A 19676-nucleotide genomic window follows, 5' to 3' on the forward strand; every position below is an offset into this window, starting at 1 on the left:
ATGTAAATACATATAATCTTATTTAAAATTGTTCTTGCGCACATATTCAATTGCATTGGGCAGAGATTTTCTCAGGGACAGCACTGCAATGGTCTGCAGAAATACTTTCATAGGCCACTTAGGGTACCTTGCACCACACAAGACTCCAAATCATCCTAACGGATTTTGCAGAAAGACCGCAACACTAAGAGATGAGAGAAACAGGAAGAGCTCTGAGGGAATGGGCAAAGACAGAGAAGGGAAGAAGGGAAGTGACAGGAAATCACAGTGGGGAGTAGGAGGGGCTGCAGGTCTGCAACAGGACCCCGAGACCACCAGACCTGTAGGAAAGTCAACTAAATGCCAGAAACATTTGGACAATGGTGGCAGATTTTTTTTTTTTTAAATGAAAACAGGCAAAGGGGCTGAATTTTGGATTCATGTTAAACCCAGATGAAACAGAAGCATAAACTGGCATCAGAGGAGGCGGAACAATTCACAAAAATGGGTGGGAGGTGATTTAGGTTTCCCCAGACCATGGAACTGGAGGGTGCGGGTAGCGAACCAAACGTGTGTGGCTTTCCCAGGGAAGCAGCAGGAAGACCCCTGCTATGTCAGGGTTACGTAACTAATAATAATACACAAACCTGTCAGGCAGCAGGTGACAGAAAGTTTACTCGTGGACAGGGTGATCCAGGCGGGCACTGAGCCACAGTTGGAATCGGTTTGTGAGAAATGGAAAGGGTGTCATTGGTCCGATGCGGGCGGTCAGAGTCCAGGAAGGAGGAAGTTGGTGGAGGAAGAGCCCGGAAGGGGACTGACGCAGAGGCATGCCAGGAAGTCTACAGCAGCCCAGGAGAGGAAGAGGGGCATGAAGGTCACAGATGGAAATGGGGGAGATAGGTTTGGAAAGGCGGCAAGGACAAGTGATGAGAAAGGCGTTGGATCGCAGGAGTAAATCAACGTGGCATTAGAAGCGATTTAGGGTCCGAAGTCCCCGGACCCTTCACCCCCATGTCGCGGCAGCCAGCACAGTGCTGGGTGTTAAGAGATTAGGGGAGCCGAGTTCACAAAGATGGAGAACTTTAAGCACATACTTCCTAAATGACAGGATGTTAATAGGGGATATATGAACATAAAGTTGGGTGAACCAAGAAATTTGGGAAATTGGAAATCCAAGTGATTTCACTGTAGGACGCTGATATGCAGTCATCGATCACACACTTATTTTTGCAGAGTTGTGAATGTGCTCATGCACATCAGGGATTACCGGGAGGGGTCACTGCCAAGGTGCCCATATGTCTGGTTGGCTCAGGATCGTCCTGGCTTATGCCTGGTATTAATAACAAGGGCCCCTATTCATTCTCATAAGCACCCAAATCTGCAAAAGTAAATTATACAGCAACCCTGCCTGCGGCCGATAGTATTTCTCGTATTTATTTGACCACGGACCTATTTTTCTTTTTCTTTTTAAGGGATACCTCATCAAGCAAGTGTTCCAAGGAACACACTTTGGGAAACACCGAAGTGGCAGGCGGTAGAAGTTAGGAGCTGACCTTATTCCAAAAGGTCAAATGAAACGTCTGTTCTGTTTACAGTGTACGTTTCACCAAAGCTCACCATTTGATTGTGTCTTAGAAAAAATATACATGTAGTAGACAGCAGCTCCTAGAAGCTGAATCCACGGCATTAAACTAGAGCCAACCTTGAAGTTTTGGAAGAAATACTTCATTTATTTCGAGACGAGGCACTGATGCTCCCTCTACTCATAGGATGTGGCTGGGTTTTCCACTGTGAGGAGACTCACAATAAAACCGTTCCAAATGTTAAACCCGTATCTCTTACAACACAATTTATCCTAAATGCACGGAAGAGAAAACGGGTATGCCCTAGTAAGATGGTGAAACGGAAGCATCCTAAGGCAAGACTTACAGGCGCCAGAGAGAATCACCGTATTACAAGCAACGTGACCCCAAAGGCCTCACCAGCATCAAACTCCTTAAGCAATCCACGTACGCAGGTGCGAGACACATACCAACCCAAGTGAGGAGAAGGGCCGTGACTTGCCAAGAAGGCACCTTCCCCCCCCACCGCCAGTTACCTGATAATGCTTCAGGGTCCCGTTAATGAGGAGGGCAGACTGCTTCTCCACCCGCTCGGAGATGGCATGGGCCACCGTGTAGTAGGACTGCGAGCCCCTGGCACTGTACTGCATGCTGTACTCATCGTCTACGTCCTGCTTGGCCGTCCTGAGACAGAGGAAGCGGAGAATCATCCACAGCTCACCTGGTGCAGGAACGGCAGGCCTACCACAGCCGCGGTAAGCATGGTTTACTGATCACCTCTCTTCTGCTTAAAGTGCGTGACCGGTAATGCTCACAGAATGGCAGCAAGCTAGAGGTTAATTCATGTGCCTGGGCCACGAAAAGGGTAGTGGAGTCAGTACCTGCCTGCAGGCCCGCCTGACCTCAAACGACTGATGTGAGCATGAACCGTATCCCTGCAGATGACCTCGAGGCCAGGGAGGTCGTCCTGGGCTCTCCAGATGCAAAGATAAATCCTATCCACAGAGCTGTCTAGAGCTTTCCGGGCACGTGAGGGAGGGAGCAACATGACCACAGAGATGGGAAAGACACAGGCTGGCTTCCACTTCCCATGCCTTGCTAGCGAGCTGGTATTTAACTTCACAGGCAGCGAGGAGCCACTGGGCGGGGGGGGGGGGGGTTCTAAACCTTCAGGGAAGGAGGCACGGTGGACCCAGAATACAAAGTTTCCTAGCGTGGGGCCTGCAGCCTTGGAATCAAAGGAGAAAATATGGATGCCCGGGTGGCTCAGTCGGTTAAGTGTCTGCCTTCAACTCAGGTCATGGTCCCCGGGTCCTGGGATCGACTCCTGCATTGGGCTCCTTACTCGGCAGGGAGTCTGCTTCTCCCCCTGCCAGCTCTGCCTGTCACTCCCCCTGCTCGCGCTCTCTCTCTCAAATAAATAAAATTTAAAAAAAGGAGAAAATATTACAATGCCTATTTCTGCTTTTTTAAAAAAAATCTCATTACTTTTAAATGTTCTATTTTACATATCATTTCCCCCAAGTTTTAAGATTAGTGCCACACAAGCAAAGAGCTGACAGGGAGAATGGTCTGAATGAAGAACGGAGCTGGCCCTTGGACGGGGTGCTGAGGGGTCCTGGGGTGCTGTGGAGACCACGTGGGAGGGGGGCTGGCTGGCAGCGGGGACCTGGGGGGACCGGCATCTCTCACGCACGTTCCTGGGTGAGTACCGATGCCGTTGCGGGAGGTGGGGAAGGCAGCCAAGCAGGCAGCTAGTGGGGCCAGCCGGATCAGCTCAGTCTGGGGCAAAGTGCAAAGGTGGGTGAGAAGCTCAGGAGTGAGCCTGGGCTGGACGTGGGGGTTCAGGAGGAAGGAAGGAGCCGAGCACCCCAAGTGGGGTGGTGATCTCTGACGGCAGCGTTTCAAGGGAAATGTGGCCATGAAGGTGGTCGGCTTCCTTCCTCAAAGTTTTCTGAAAGAAAATCTGTAAAGCACAATCCTGGTGACACACATTTTCACAAGGGAGAAAACTAAGTGATACACACTCAATAATCTGCTTGGCGTCCTTCTCGGAAACCTCTTCGCTGTTTGGATCCAGAAGTATTTTCTCTTCCGTGTCCTGCCGACTGGATTCTTCTTCCTCATCCTGGGGAGGAAACACAGACACGGGGAGGATTCCATTTCAACATGGGCGTCTCTAGGATTGGCATTTTCTGAAAGAGACTGAATGGTATTCAGCTTCGCAGAGTAAATACGACGAAGGGAGAAAGTAATTTTAACAGCTCCCTCAACCGGGCCATACGCCATTCCATTTCCGTTTAAATCATGGCGCAAGAGAACAGAAGAAACCCTCTGAGGATCCATTAGAACCCTTGCCCCCAAGAATAAATATGTAAAAGTCACAGCAGATGGACATTTATCATTGGTTATCAAAGAGTCCGGCACACCATACCTGCCCTCGCTTAGAAACATTCTACGGTCTTCTCTCCAAAGCCAGACTTAGAGGCTTACTACTGCCCTTCTCATAAAAATGCTCCCAGATCATGCCAGTGGGACTTGACTGTCCCCATGCATTCCAGGTAGAGGGGCTGGTGCTTGCGAACACACTGCTCTGGGACGACTTCACATCACAGATCTCGGAATATTTCGATGAAAACTGTCAATAACTTGGCAAAGGACTCATTACCTCCTCCTCTCAACTGCGTACTATGTTCTGCTGATCGGCTGGAATGCTTTGCTACATGGTCATTATGTCCACGACCAACCACTGGTGTTCAGAGCTAAACCCACATTCTCCCGTGGAATTTCTTGAAAAGCAGGTTTTAAGAGAATAATGCTTTCCCATAACTCTTGAATGAAAAAATATGAGCTGATGTGATATTAGTGCTAACGATCAAACCTATGATAACGGATCACTGAGATGCTGGGTGGGGGATGGGCAGTGAGGTGAGGAATCGGTCCAGCTCCTTCAGTTTTCCAGGTGAGGAATGATGCTCTGAGCAGGGACGTGACTCGCCATGAGTGGTAGACCTGAGATGGGACTTGGGTTCGTAGACCCCCAGGTCAGAGCTCATTCTACCCCCAGCTGCCCAGAGCTGTCTGTGGCTGTGAGGCCTGGCTGGCATCTAGGGGTTCAGCAGCCCCTCTGTCCCTCCCTGGCTCTCTGACCCTTGGATCAGAGACAAGATTCTTCCAGTGGGTCATTTATGGACCCATTCATCCAAAAACAAGAAACATTTTAAAAATTGCTTCTGTAAGCTTCAAAGATCTTAGAGTAAAAGTGGCCTGTAAAAAATAAATCACATCCAGCCCAAAGCAGATGTTTTTTACTGGTATTTTTTTTTTTAACATAACTTTTTTTATTCCTCCTCTTTGTAAAAGTTAACAAGTGTTCACAGAAGATTAATTTGGGGAAAAAAAGGGGTGGCCACAAAATAGGAGAAAATCACAATTGTCTTAAAATTCTGGTAAGCGATAGGATTGGTAGGGCTGCTTCGCCCGGTCTATGGCCTCTGTGCCACGGCGCTCTCTGAACCAGGATTCCTCTACGCTGGCAAACAGAATTGAGGACCACCCACTAACAGTGCTCTCAGAAAGGAGATAGAATCTTCTTTTAATCCTTCTATTTGTAATTATAACGCATTTCGTATTTGATCAAAAACAAAAACAAAACAAAAAAACCTTTATTACTCTTTCTTAAGTTCTGTTAAAAGTATCCAAGAGTACCATTTTAGGTTCTAGATAAACTTATTGACCGTTCCTTCCAAGACACTGAGAAATATGCTTCTCTTTGGGTAACGGGAATATCCAAGGGATTTAAACAAGAATCACATTTAAAGAGAAACCAAGAGGATCAATAACCTTATCAACCCCAAGTCTGTGTTGGCCTTTTATTAAGCTTCCAGACTTAGAATTTCAAATAGACGCTAAGGCCTAAAGGACACCGGAAACTTTGGGGTGGCACTGCCTTCCCAAAGTAACCCATCTCCAGTTCTCCCCAGAAGACCTTTCTACCACCTCCCATATAATGCCAGCTTCTCTTCTCTTGGTTTCAGATAAATTCAGAATTCTCCAAGTCCCGCCACTCGCCAAGAGCCCTGGCACAGTCATTGTACTCCGAGACACCATCATCACAGGTCTGGTTGCATTCTCAGCTCCAGAGGTCACCCCGAGGCCAGCCCCGGAGGACGTGGTGACAGCCAGACACAGGGGCTTCCCACATACGCCGCACCAACAGAGATGTCCATACCTCCTCCTCATAATCAGAATCGCTCTCTTCACTGTCGGATCGGGGGGCAACTTCGTAACTGCAGGAAAAGGAGTGGGAAGGATACGGGACTTAATTTTTTTTAATTATAAAACAACATATACGCACATGACCTACTTAGCGTGTTCTATGTACAAATGACAAATGCAGGTAAAAACGTTAACCGTTTCAGCGAAGGTCATGTTGTGGTTCTGAGATTTTACGGGGACGGACCACAGAAATCTAAGATGACACTGGACGCTGGAATTTCTGCTTCAATGCCATACCCAGGATTCATTTCCAACCAGGCGTCCAGCTGACTTGCTTTGGGTGCTTCTGGTCCAAAGAGGACCTTGCCAGTTTCTGTGTGAGTCACTTTGACGGGCAGGTCACTCATCTGACTGCTTTCATCGATGGGCTAGAAAGGAGAAACAAACACACATCACCGCCTGGTGTTAAGACCGCCTCCTAATTCTGTGCTGGATGCTTCTCAGGCTTTTGGCTGCCCGGCACCTGAAACCTTTTCCCGTGATTGGGAAGTTCGCCACCTATGAGTCCTGGCAGGAAGTGGGAAGTCACCTCCTACTAAAGAAACTAAAACACCAGCCTCCCTTGCACCGAGGGTGCCTGTGCAAGACCTCAGCTCCATTAACTGGACGCCCTCACCAAGGCTTGGAATTCGGAGCCTGAGGCTCAGGGAAGCCGGGAGCAACAGGCATGCCGGAGGGAGGGCAGAGCACAGGGACCAGCCGTGCCGAGCCCCTGCCAATGCCCCGTGTCAGCCACGGCCTCGCTGACCAGCCATACAGGAGAGCACGGCCTTAGGCTCAAACATGCTCTCCACGCTGCCTGGAGATCCAATGAACTACCCAATATCCTATGAATATATTCCCTTCTTACACAAATCTTGTAGAGTTGTCATTTGTCATTTTGTCATTTGCAACTAAGAACCCTTAACCCCCAAATAACACTCCCCCCATAACAACTATTGCAAATTCGTGATTTCTGAGAGAATGCGGAAAAGAAAGAGGAATTGTAACCTGTGTCACCTCGCAAGGGGCCTGTTTGAGCTTCTGCAGAACCAAAGGTCCTGCTGTCTAGCTCTGCCCCTGGTACCTGGGAGCGAGATAAAGCCAGAAGCCCTGCTCTTCTGAAAACGGGTGAATGGACCAGGACTGAGCTGAAGTTCATTACTAGGCTCTTCGTGAAAAATGGCTTGCTCAGAAAGTTAAGGGAATAAATGAAAGCGCACAGGCCGTGTTTAACCTACTTCAGAGAACAAATTGTTTTAAAAGGCCTAAAAAAATGGAGTAATCCTATGCAAATGAATGCTACTGATTACGGGGTGACTACACCTGCAGGACAGACACCCCAGGCAAGACGCTCGCTGGCCTGGAAATGCTGATAAATGCTTGATTTGCCAGCAGTCCGTTATCGATCCCTGTAAAAGTAGTAAATTCAATGTTTACACAATTCAGTAATTCTGAATTCTTTCTCAATTGTTCTTAATTGGAGTTAAATAAAATGACAGGAAACACAGGATACTGTCGCTTACTTCCATACCTTATAGGAAATGACCAAAAAAACAAAAATTCATTCTCCCTTCTCCTTCAACAAAACACCATCAGAATAAAAACAAAAACAAAAACCCCAATATATTAGCGATTATCTACCCAAAAAAAAAAGCTTTAAAAAAAGAAAAGGCCTACTCCAGGCTGTCTTTTCTTTTTTCTTTGATGTGCTAAAGGAACAGACGGAGACACCTTTACTCTGCACCCAGGGTGCTGCTTCCACCCTCCCTCGGGTGAAAGGTCATCTACACACCCACGTGGTAAAGAAGGAAATCTACCAGTTGCTATCACCTCCCTTGGAAAAGCCATATTCCATTATCTTGAACTGTTGTAACACAGCCTGTTTTATTGCTTATGTCATGCCTCAGAGAAAATCGGGAATCGCTGTGGCTGGAATTAGAACTTTGGCAAAGGCCCTGAATGAGCACGGCAGAGTGTAAGCACATTATTTCAAAACAAACTGAGCAAGATGTCCACTTTGCCAACGTCAGCAAACAGAATGCACGTGTTAAGATTAAAAAAAAAAAAAAAGGTGTATGTCACAAGCCCAAGATCAGCGGCGAATTTTCCCCAGAAATAATAAGAGGTAAGAGCGCTGTCACGCTAACACGTTAAATCTCTCCCTGCGTGCTTGTTAATTACACACCCATGTGAGGCGTGCTTAGGTAAGGCTGGGGGCTTTTACAAATTAGAGTTGTGTCTAGGTGCTCCAATATATAGTATTCTTCCCCCAGAGCGGCCCACTGAGAGTGCCTGACACATTAGACACTCATCCCGATCCTTTCTTTCCTTGCGATAGATTATAGTGGTTAAGCAACATTTATTGTTCAAGAAGTTTCTGCACGGAATAGCGGTTTCAGCCTTTTGTCTCTGGATCCGGACTGTTCACAGTCACAGTATGCCTCGCACGCTCAGATTCTAGAAGGGTTCCCCCAAGCAGGTTTATCAGAATCTGTGAGAGGAGAAGGCAGTTTGAAACAAACTCCTTCCCACCCCGCTCTGGGGCTATGCCTCCTCACGTGAATCCCTGGCAGAGAACTTCTGAGTTTTTAGAGGAAAAAAAAAAAAAATCCAATAAGTAATTGTGGTCTCATGATTCAGGAGAATTTTCAGAATCCTCGGAAATCACATTTAGGAATGTGCTGATGGATCTACGAAGAGAAGCTCTCTCGTAAGCCTATACAAAAATGTCAAAAAAAAGCAGCTCACCAAATATGTAAATTGTTTGTGTTTATGGAGTTTTATAATTTCAAATTAGTAATGCACTAAGGAAACTGGGTCATAGCTTATGCTTCCGTATCATTTACAGGGAAAATGCAATTATAGAATCACTTAAGATTTTTACACATTCTACGTATTCGTAAACATATATGCGCACAGAAGATTCCGGAATGGTACACAAACTTAATATCAGTTGATTGGCAGTCTGAGACGGAAGGAGATTACTTTCCAGTATATCCCTTTTCTACTCGTCTAATTTTCTACTATGCTAATGTACTCCTATTTTTACTTAGAAACGAATAGCTGAGTAAAAATAAAGTTGGTATTCACAGAAAATGGCGCTGTAGGGCATGGCGGGGACTCATTGAGCAGAACACGGCAGGAACGGGTGCAAAGCTCCTCACCTCTCCGTCTGGTCCCAGGGCAGACTCTCCTCCCTCGGCCATCTCTTCAGCCTTCTGCAAAGCAATGTCAGATGTTACACGTCAGTCAAGAAGACGACTACAGGAAGGATATCGTGGGAACTCAGTGGCCCCAAACAGCACTTTGTCACTACTCACCACCGGCATCTAACAGAGCCTAAGTATCGATGCCTTTTATTTCTTTTTTTTTTTTTAAAGATTTTATTTATTTATTCGACAGAGATAGAGACAGCCAGCGAGAGAGGGAACACAAGCAGGGGGAGTGGGAGAGGAAGAAGCAGGCTCATAGCGGAAGAGCCTGATGTGGGGCTTGATCCCAGAATGCCGGGATCACGCCCTGGGCCAAAGGCAGACGCTTAACCGCTGTGCCACCCCGGCGCCCCGATGCCTTTTATTTCTGTTTCTCTTCACTGTCTGAGACAAAGTGTGGGGCTTTATGTTTCTTCGGTTTTTTTTTTTTTTTTAAGCTGGCAACTTGCAGGGAGTTACTGAAAGCCAGGTGCGATTCAAGGCTGGCACATGCCACAGATTTGTGGGTGACGTCTTCTAGGACCCAAAGGGCTGAAGACATGAGAGGAACAAGGCTGAGGTCAGCGCCTGTGAGATGTCCTTCTCGTGTTTGGCACCAGAAAGACAAAGCCTGACGTAACTGGCTCAACTTTCTTACTCCCCTTAACAAGTTTTCTAAAAATGTCCATCCCCAGTAAACTTGGAACCACTCTCAGGTCATAAAAATACAGAATCGTACAACATTCTGGGAATTCTCTGGATGTCTTCCATTCTACCTAATTGGCTTTTCATACTACATAGTATTTCCACGGTGGGTAATAGGAGGAAATTTGATGCAGATACGGTGATCTCATGAAGAATTCTGTCATCGACCATTTCTTAAATATTTCAATATCTTAGTCCATTAACCTCTCCTGCCTCAAAGACAGCCTAAATGAAAAGCTAAGATTATGTCACGTTTTGTACATACCCAAGAAAGTCTCATCTGCAATAAAAACAAAAGCCTCAAATTTCTTACATTTATAACCTTTCTTTTTTTTTTTTTTTTAAAGATTTTATTTATTTATTTGACAGAGATAGAGACAGCCAGTGAGAGAGAGAACACAAGCAGGGGGAGTGGGAAAGGAAGAAGCAGGCTCATAGCAAAGAGCCTGACGTGGGGCTCGATCCCACAACGCCGGGATCACGCCCTGAGCCGAAGGCAGATGCCCAACCGCTGTGCCACCCAGGCGCCCCATAACCTTTCTGACAAGTGAAATCTTTACCATCACCTTTACAGAATTCTTATTTTAAAGTTATTGCTGGACTCTTTACAGAATTCTTAAAGTTACTAGTTCTGTGTGAGAAAAAAAAACAAAACCCAAAACACAACTTTAGTCATTTCCTTTATCAAGACATTTAAGAAAATGAGCTTTCCTCCCCTGGGCTCTTTAGTTAATTAAAAATATATATAATGATACAGAATCGATATTAACTCTACTCTGTTTACTTAAGGCATTGATTATATAATACATTTTTGCTTTCCATGAAAATAACTCAATTGTCTCTTGACAAAACAGCTTTTATAGAAAATGTTCAAAATCCAACCTTTTGTCTATGTTGAAGAAAAGCAGTTCCCATAAATGTTTGAAATTTCTGAAGTTCTTTCAAAATTTTCTTACTAGACATACACATACGTATGCCGCAAGAAAAAAAATGTAGCATTTCTACCAAAGAGTAGGAAATAAAATGCTCCCTTTGGTTATGATTGCCGAAGAATTTAATTTTCTATCTATGCCACCCCAAAGTGAAACGTTTACAGGCTCAAAAGAAATGATCACCATTGAAAAGCACTAGGCCCTATGTCCAGGCGACGGATACAGAGAACAATGGCAGAAAAGCTCAGAAAAGGAACCACCTCTTCAACCAGCCCCTAACAGTTCCATTTTTGGAATTCTCAGGCACTATACTCAGCCGACGGTTTTAATTAATGGGAGAAAGTCAATTAATCCCACCATTCTTTCCATACAAATCAGAAATAAGCTACAAATTTGGCCAACAAAGAAAATCGAATGAGACAATGGATAAGCCAATTTCCAATATCTAGCTACCGGAACTGGATCACCATCTCAATGCATAGTACATTAAAGAGCTTGAAGGACCACAAATAACAGATTCAAAACCATTCTTAAGGATAGTCTTCTTTGAATAGGCTATTGACTCGCTAGAGTGGTATCTAAAACTGCCCCACCATCAGGCCCCTCCTTTACTTAAAATCCTCTAAACTCATTTTAAAAATTCCATTCGGTATCAAATTCGAGAGGCCATGTAATAGGAGATTTAAGAAACTTGGTTCCGGAACTAGACCCCCAGTGTTTGAATCCCAGCTCTGTCACTCACTATGGGAGACCTTAGCTGTGTGGTCCTGAGCAAATCTGTGTGTCTTGGTTCCGTCTTCTGTAAAAAAGGGACAGTAACAGTCCCTCCCTTATAGGGCAGAGGCAGAACCGGACCTCTCTTTCAGGATGCATGATCCAAGGCTCCATGAAATGTATGTGGCCAGCGTCCATCTCTACCATGTAAGATTCAATGCTAGTCAGAGGATGATTTCCTTTATGTCTGTGAGACTGGCTGTCGCACTGCCTGGAGTCAGGGATTTCTGTCTGTTTTTGTCATTCATGTGTCCCCACCCCTACAAGGACTCCAGGCGCATGAAGGGCACTGGGTAAATATTTGGTGAATGAAGGAAAGAAGGAAAGCATCCAGAACAATGCTTTCCACTTAGCACACACTCAATGAGTCATCATTATTGTAATCAGATGCCAGTAAATTTGCAAGCCATAAAACAGTTAAGAATTCCTCAGTGAACTGGCGCTCAGAATTTACACCCAATCCTGGTGTTATTACAGGAGGTGGAAGCCAGGTGGCAGTCTACTCTATGACAAGAGACAACATGTTCTCCCATCATGCCTTGGATTCTTTCAGTTTGGTGACAAATCTCTGGTTCTCACATCACAGGGGTGCTTTATCCTCGCTGCCCAACCTCCTCCCTGGAAAACAAAACAAAACACAAAAATGCTTCCCTTTTCTTGGTTCCAGATTAACTCCAAACACACTGCGACTGGTACCACCGCGTCTCCCACCATCACAAACACATCCTGCATGACCAGCGGATGCCTCAGCTTAATTTTTTCCACTGATTAAAAACAAAACAAAACAATCCACTGCCATTCACCCATTAATCAGGACTAAAGGAACTCCGTCCTGGCTTCTTCCCACCTACAGAAAGCTGGGAGTTAACCATGTTGCTGGAGGGAGGGGGAAGGGTAATTCTCCTAGTGATGGGAGGGAACAGGGAACACATCACTCATAACTAAAACCAAGGTTGACTTCCCAACTTCCAAGGCCAACGGCAATTTAGAAATTCCATTTGGGAAGGTTCACCAAGCTGTGTGCACTGCTACTGGTCTTCCTGGCAGAAGGTATAGAAAATAATCAGTGACAAGGATGAGGGGGCAAAGGAATCCCGAGACGGGAAAACTCTGCGTAAGCCGAACTCAGGAAAATAAACTCCGGTGGGGCGCTTCACTCAGATTACCGTAACGCGGGCCACACACAGCCTCAATCTGTAAGGAAACAGGTTTGCACCAAATATTTTACAATTTTACAATTTATATTATAAAGTGAGTGCATTTTATCCCCCAGCAGGTGTTCTTATACTCTGCTGAAGCAACATTCGAAAGTGCTGGCACCTTAAGGGCTCATTCTGTTTCACTGGAAACCTAAGTTTCCAGAAACCACCTGGGTTATTTTTACCATCATTTCAGTGGACCTGTGAGCATTAAGATAGGTGATCAGGCAATAAAAAAGATCCAAGAATACAAATTAACAGGCAATTGCCCATTACTTTGGTCGCACCCTGCAGAGAAAGCCAATTCCAACATTTTTGACTCAAGTAACTGGTCAATCCAGTTAAGCAGGACTTTGATCCAAACTTCTGTTTTCACCCATTTTGATACTGTAATAATCAAATAACTCTGATCACTGTGTCATCATATTCACGTACCGTTACCACAGCCCCTACACTCATAATGTCCAGAATTACCTTAGAGCCTTTCTTTCAGGGGCGCCTGGGTGGCTCAGTCGGTTAAGCATCTGACTCTTGATTTTGGCTCAGGTCATGATTTCAGGGTCATAAGACTGAGCCCCACATCAGGCTCCATGAGCAGTGCAGAGCTGGCTTGGAATTCCCTCTCTCCCTCCCTCTCCCTCCCCTTGCTTGTGCTGTCTCTCTCTAAAAAATAAAGAAATAAATCTTTGGGAAAAAAAAGGAAAAAGAACCTTCCTTTCACCTGTGAAATTCTCCTTGCAGGGGAAAATCTTCATCTTGGGGGCAAACAGGAGAGACAAAAGAATTGAGAAGAATTGGAGAGTAACTTGAACTGAAAAGAAATGTCTCAACCACGTTACTACTTTTCATCGCATGCTCTTTTCACCAGAAATTATACCAAGAGGTTTTTCTGATTTGTTGATATCTAAAAAGGATAAAAACACACTTCCTGTTGCTATATTGACGAGCAGAGAATGCTGTGCCAGAAAGAGTCCCCCTCCAAAGCATCACAGTCCTGAGATGTGCTTGTAAGAGTGTTTTCTGAGGAAGAGAATAAAAGAACTTTCAGAAGAGCAAACACCACGATGAAAAAATACTTGGCACAGCGGTACCCCATGGATTCTCTGCTGGTTCCTGTTAGTGTCATGACTTTCCAAGAAATGTCACACATTCACAACTAGGGTGTAGTTCTGTTGGTATATATGCTGCATTAAAAGATCTAGAAGAGGGAATTAAATATTTATTTTCAGCCTGAAGTCAACAGCTCGAGAGACAGAACCGTGAAGGGACTAGACTTCATAGTAGGCTGGACGTGGAAGGCCCGGGGTGGGGGGCGACTGGCCTGGGCTCGTCACCAGAGCTTAAGGAAAAACACCTTAGAGTTCTGCAAGGACCACCTGATTGCCACCAGGACCCGCTGCAAATGAGAGGCCCCATAGTTAGAAAATTCTCTTTGCAGGAGCTAGCGAGGGAGGGCTAAGCAGAGTCCACCAAAAAGTGTAAGTCCTCATTTCCAACTGAATGCTTCAATGGTCAAAGAACCTGTCACTGTCTGAAAAGACATCCTACCCAGGACCTAACTGATCCTAACTGGGGGAAAAAATGGTAGCCAAACATTTATTCTCTCGACATCACGGAGAATATACAACATGGGAAAAAAGAAGATTTTATTTAAAAAAAAAAAAAAACCTTCGAACCACGCTTCAACAATTGCTATCCTACATTTACACCACAGAATTGTTTGGTAAGATCACTACCATGTGCTGAGCACTTACTATGGGTCAGGGTACTTTCTAAATGCTTTAGATACACTTTGCCGTGGAATCCCATCACCTTCTCACAGACCCAGAGACTGATGAAATCTATTGCACTACGCAATAGATCTTTTAAGGAAATATTCTATAAGGGAATACAAGCAAATTAATACGATACGTTTTCGTAATGCAGTTATGAACTTAGAAGTTTGCAGACTGACATGAGCTCTTGGGCGGTGGCCCAATTTTCTACGTTAGCATGCTCAATCCGATCTGTACACACCCTGCTGGCTTTTTGTAGCCCCGTGCCCTTTTTTATCCTGTAGTCACCCAGCAGATGTTAGAGAACAGTCATGGCAGAGAACAGAGACCTCAAGGTCACGCTAAGTGCACATCAGAGTACATTAATCCTGTCACACTGCAAAGGCTGGTTTCACATAATTAGCTATTTCAATACTTTGCAAATTATTCCTCCTCTAACACCTAGGTAGATACATATAGTTCGCTTCTTTTTCTTTCACTTCAAGGGCATTAATGAAAGACCAGGCTGAGAGTGAGAAGTTCTGGAATGATTTATAAATGTATACTTCATAGCAGGGGCTCTAATGGAGAGAACAGAGGTGTAAACACGGTCATGGCAGGTTAAAGGAGACTCATTCTCCTGGTTACCAACAGCAAGGAAACACAATACACTTCACCATAAAGAAAGAGGCCTTCTCTGTTACACTGGGGTAATGTTCAAAAAAATAATAATAATCCTTTTCCAATGAAATCACAAGTTCAACCACACTCACCTATAACAGTGTAGACAGAGGCACCTGTATCCTAGCTGTCCCTATACCTGTTGCAACAGCACAATGCTGTTGGGCCACTGGGTCACGAAAAACAAAGGCTTACTGAGGCCTTACATAACTGCAAAAAACAAACTCCAGATAGGCACATCATATTTGGTTCTGTGAGAAAAGCTGAAAGGGTCGGCACAGAATTTTTAAGCTTCTGGACACAGCCTTCCTCCCCAACAGAGAAGCTGGAACAAGGCACCCTCAATCATTCAGTCTAATGGAGGGAAGAATGACAGATAATCCAGACTGTCAAATAATCAGCTTTTGAAAGCATCCATTTTCTTTGCACTTGAATAAAGGTGCATCTGGAATTGGGTAACCCGCTTTGAACCAAGTCTCTAAGCCCCAGGAAAGAGATGGTTTTCAGGAAGGACTGGGGTGGGGCCTGGTTTCTTTTGTCGTTATCCCATTCATCCCAGCAAGATGGCCCCGGAAGGAAATGTGGCCTGTCCTCCTCAGTCCTGCTGAGGGCAGGGCGAGCTCAAATGCTGGGCATTCTGCGAGCACACCAGGGAAGAGGCAGAGAGCTGATGATAAAGCAATGATTCTGCACATTTAATCACGTGAGATAACCAGTGGGAGCCGCCCAGAGACTCCTAATGGGCTGATGGGAGTGGGACTGGCTTTGGTATCTTATGGATCATTCATTTGCCAGGAAATCAGTCCCCTCCCCAGTTTGGCTCCCAGTCTTCCTTCACAGCATTCATCACAGTTTATGATTATTTGGGGGGTGCATATATGATCAATGTCTGTCTGTCTCTCACTCTCTGATGGAACTGAGAGAGAGGGCAAGTGTGCTTTTCCTCAACATCTCCCTCTTCCTCCCCCAGCATTGCGCACTTTGCCAGGCTCACGGGAAGTGTCCTGGTAATATTTGCCGGACACGTGGATAAAAGAGAAAGAATACGTGCTGTCAGCAAACCAGAAGGCAAGGGTAAGGAAGCAGAGAGCCAACCTATAGATCACGTGGGGCTGGCAGCCCCAAGAAAAATATTATGACAGGTTCCTGCTCCGTACAGATTAACACGAAAATACAGGCATAATCACTATCACTCAGTGATATATCTTTCTTTGCCGACGATGATATAACAATCTAATATCATGACAGGAATCTATTAATTATGAGCCAGAAGCACAAATCTGGGCCATCAGCTTTTAATCACACACAAAAAGTAGAATTTGAACTTTTTGTGGTAACCTCTGTGAAATACACCTCGGCTTTGGGAAAAATGAAAACTGCCATTTCACAGGGTCCCCTTGTGGAACGTTACAGAATCCTACCTGTTTGCCTGCGTGCTCCTCCCTGACTCTGAACACGTCCTTTTAAGTCAGAAATTGGGAGCTGGAATTCTGCAAAGTCTATAATGCTACCTTGACAAGAAAATGAGGTCTTTCTCACCGATGAAACGTCTAAACCCAAGCCCTGAGCCATCCCTCGTTCATCCCCACAATGCAGGAAGCTATGTGCTACGGAAGGAGTCGGGGGCAAGGAGGGCCTTCTCCATCACTTTTCCCTCCTCCTTAATTACAAAGCAGGTATGAGAATTCAGGAGCCATGAAATTAATTATTTTTTGAACAACATTCTGTTCAGCCATTCAGTGCAGAGAATACATGATGAAACGCCACCCATCCTCAATCCTCACGGCCGTGAGGAAGACTTCCTGTTTCCGGTGGACGTGGGCGTCCAGGCCAATCAGGATCCACCATGAAAACAAACTGCGCACCAAGAGCTAAACCTCCAGGCCACTCAAGCTTCACAGAGGCTCTACCTTCACAAGTCTACGCGGGCGGTTTACACCCGCATCGAGATATAACAGCCGCAGAGCAGAGGTTCTCAATCTTAGCCTTCCCTTTCCACGCTGATTAGGTTCTATTTTACATAAAACCGTCTCCGGTCCTCTGTGATGGCCTAAAGCCCTGGCCTGCCCACTCACCTCAGCACCACAGCAGGGCAGCTGCACTGAATGGGCATTTGGGCATTGCTCCCCGTCGGAACCAACAGGCTCAAGCGGGTTCTGGAAGTACCCCGAAGCCCTCCCTCAGAGGTTCCTCGGGTTCCCTCCAACTGTACTTTGCCTTTCTGCTCCATTTTCATGGCCCTACCACACTGCTATTAACCTTACGCAATGCGCACACTTACATGGGCCGACGTGTTTCCTTTTTCTACTGACCGTGTGTGCTTCATACTGAAACACAGTATGAAACGAGGAAAATACGGACTGAGCTGTTTCAGTTCGGTACTTCCCACCCATTACACGCTCCCCTCCAACATCCATCTGGCGTGCCTGGTCCCCTCCCTCACACCGTGCCCACGGGGTTAAGCATTTTTTGCAACTCAGTCATCGTGGCCGCCGCCGCTCGGGTGCTTACCTTCTTCCTCCTCCTCCTCCTCTTCTTCTCTTTGGCGGCTTGGGCTTGCTTGTGCTCCCACACCAGGTTGGTCAGGTTGGCCACATACTCATCGGTCTGCTGCAGGAGGTAAGCTAAACGCCTGTCTTTCTTTTGATCGATCAGTTTTCTATAGCCCTCTTCATCTTCAGCCTATTAAGGAAAGACGGACATGATCAGAGCCCAGTAACGATGTGCGAACTCCAGTTTCCACTCAGCGCTCCCCATCACCATCTGAACTCTGACTGGCGGGAAGCACAGTGAATGGAATGATCCAGGCTGCGGGACTGACCACGCACAGTCCAGGATGGGGGGTGTGCCTGGGAGCACGATGCCCCCCTCATCCCCAATTCCCAGGACATGGGCTCCAGGGCAAAGTCAGAACCCAAAACCACACTATTTACCCAGTGTGGGCAAGCACTTTGACTCGGCTCTGTGTTTTTCTGGGTTTCTTTGCACACCAAAAAAAAAAAGATGTGAAAATTTGACAGTTCACTATCCGAAGTGTATCCTTCACTTGGAAGCATGGAAATTTTCAAGAACAGCCCAAAGTAGACAGAAGACTATAGTCTCTCATATAACCAACACCAAGCAACCGAAATGAACTCACGATGACTCCCGTCTCGTCTCATGGCTACCCTTCCCACAACCCCGCCTCCCAATCCCAAACTGCACTGTCCCGTGGCCAGTTCCAGACATGTTATCATTTCGTTCGGCAACACTTCAATAAGCACTTCTCAGGGAGAAGACTCCGGTGGACTTTGACAAGTGTAACTTCTTACGTGTAAAAAGCATTACAAATGTGGTGGTTGATAGGAAAGGTCAAATCTGGGGTGATTTTGGTCACGGATTGGCACGGCATGGGGGCCGAGGTGACTGCAGGCGAGGCACGTGGCACCTGGAGTCTGATACTGCTGATAATAAAACAGATATAGTAATTCCCACCTCTATCACCCATTAAGCAACATTAGGAGGTTAAATACCATGAAAATGGCTCTGATGTACTCAGAGCCATTTCAGGACAAGTCTCTTCTATACGTCCCAATAAAAGGACACCTCCAAATATTTTCCTCGTGTGATGCAGGCTACCAGGGACATGTCACAGAGTCCCCAAGGGGTCCCCGCGCTGCAGCAAAGCTGAGGCTCTTCAGTCCAGGGGCGTCACTCCAGCCTCTCCCGAGTGACAGCAGTTTTATCACTCAGTCGAGCTGCTGTCTGCCCCGTGGGTGAGCATGGACTTCAAATGCTATTATAACTCTAATTGCTTTTGGTTATGGTTGATCTCACTTGAAGAAAGAGTGATAAAAAACTTCAGTTTCTCTGTTATCTGTATATTCCATCATTTAATTGCAAAAATTAATGATTTGCAAATGCCTAATCATTAGTGTCAAGCCAATCTGTTACTGAAGTTCGAATATAGTTTCACTCCAGCTGAATGAGACAAATCTGACTGCTTGCTGCTCAGATCGCTATAAAATGGCCTCCCTCGCTGGGGAGAAATCTCGTGGACGGGCTTCTCCTTCCCGAAAAAAGGAGAGGGGGGTGGGAGAAGATGGTAAGATTTAGCAGTACTTGGACGCAGAGCCTTTTAAAAGAGTGTTTACTCTCTGGAATCCAAAAAAGGTAATGAAAACAAAATGCAAACCATAATACCACCAAAGAAGAGAGTGTCACTTGGAATTTTCCAGGGACGTAATTACGGGCCAAGGACAACGATTTCATCTCCATCCCATACTCCAGCATTATGTCCCAGATAGAAATGTGCAGGTCTCCTATCATTATAGATCACACACGCTTTTCTAAAATCCACAGTGTGCTCTGAGGTCCAATTCCAAAAATGAATGGCCAATAAAACCAGATACCCAGGCCAATGATGTAAACCAATCCCTTCTGTATTTATCTACCCATTAAAAAATAACAGCACCAAGGTAATGATCCATGAATAGCCTTTGACAGTAACACAGCCATAACGCAAAAAGTAACATTTCCAAATTAACTTAAAAATCACTTTTTACTCTAGAAGGGAGAAATTTCTATCATTTAAAAAAAAAAAAAAAGGATAAGCACCAGCAGCTTCAAGAAACAGACCTTCTTCGAGTCCAAGACA

At 45.6% G+C, this 19676-nt stretch overlaps 1 protein-coding gene across 1 annotated transcript in view; it reads right to left on the bottom strand.

Annotated features, from left to right (window-relative positions):
* Positions 1-19676, bottom strand: part of SMARCA2 (SWI/SNF related, matrix associated, actin dependent regulator of chromatin, subfamily a, member 2) — a 169883-nt gene that overhangs the window by 108589 nt on the left and 41618 nt on the right. The window contains exons 9-14 of the mRNA XM_034647334.1: positions 17552-17722; positions 8969-9022; positions 6060-6190; positions 5776-5833; positions 3572-3672; positions 2081-2228 (exon numbers count right to left, since the gene is read on the bottom strand). Of these exons, the coding sequence (XP_034503225.1) occupies positions 2081-2228; positions 3572-3672; positions 5776-5833; positions 6060-6190; positions 8969-9022; positions 17552-17722 (663 nt within the window). The remainder of the gene's footprint in view (positions 1-2080; positions 2229-3571; positions 3673-5775; positions 5834-6059; positions 6191-8968; positions 9023-17551; positions 17723-19676) is intronic.

Source organism: Ailuropoda melanoleuca, chromosome 17 (genome assembly GCF_002007445.2).
Source record: "Ailuropoda melanoleuca isolate Jingjing chromosome 17, ASM200744v2, whole genome shotgun sequence".
Taxonomy (NCBI): domain Eukaryota; kingdom Metazoa; phylum Chordata; class Mammalia; order Carnivora; family Ursidae; genus Ailuropoda; species Ailuropoda melanoleuca.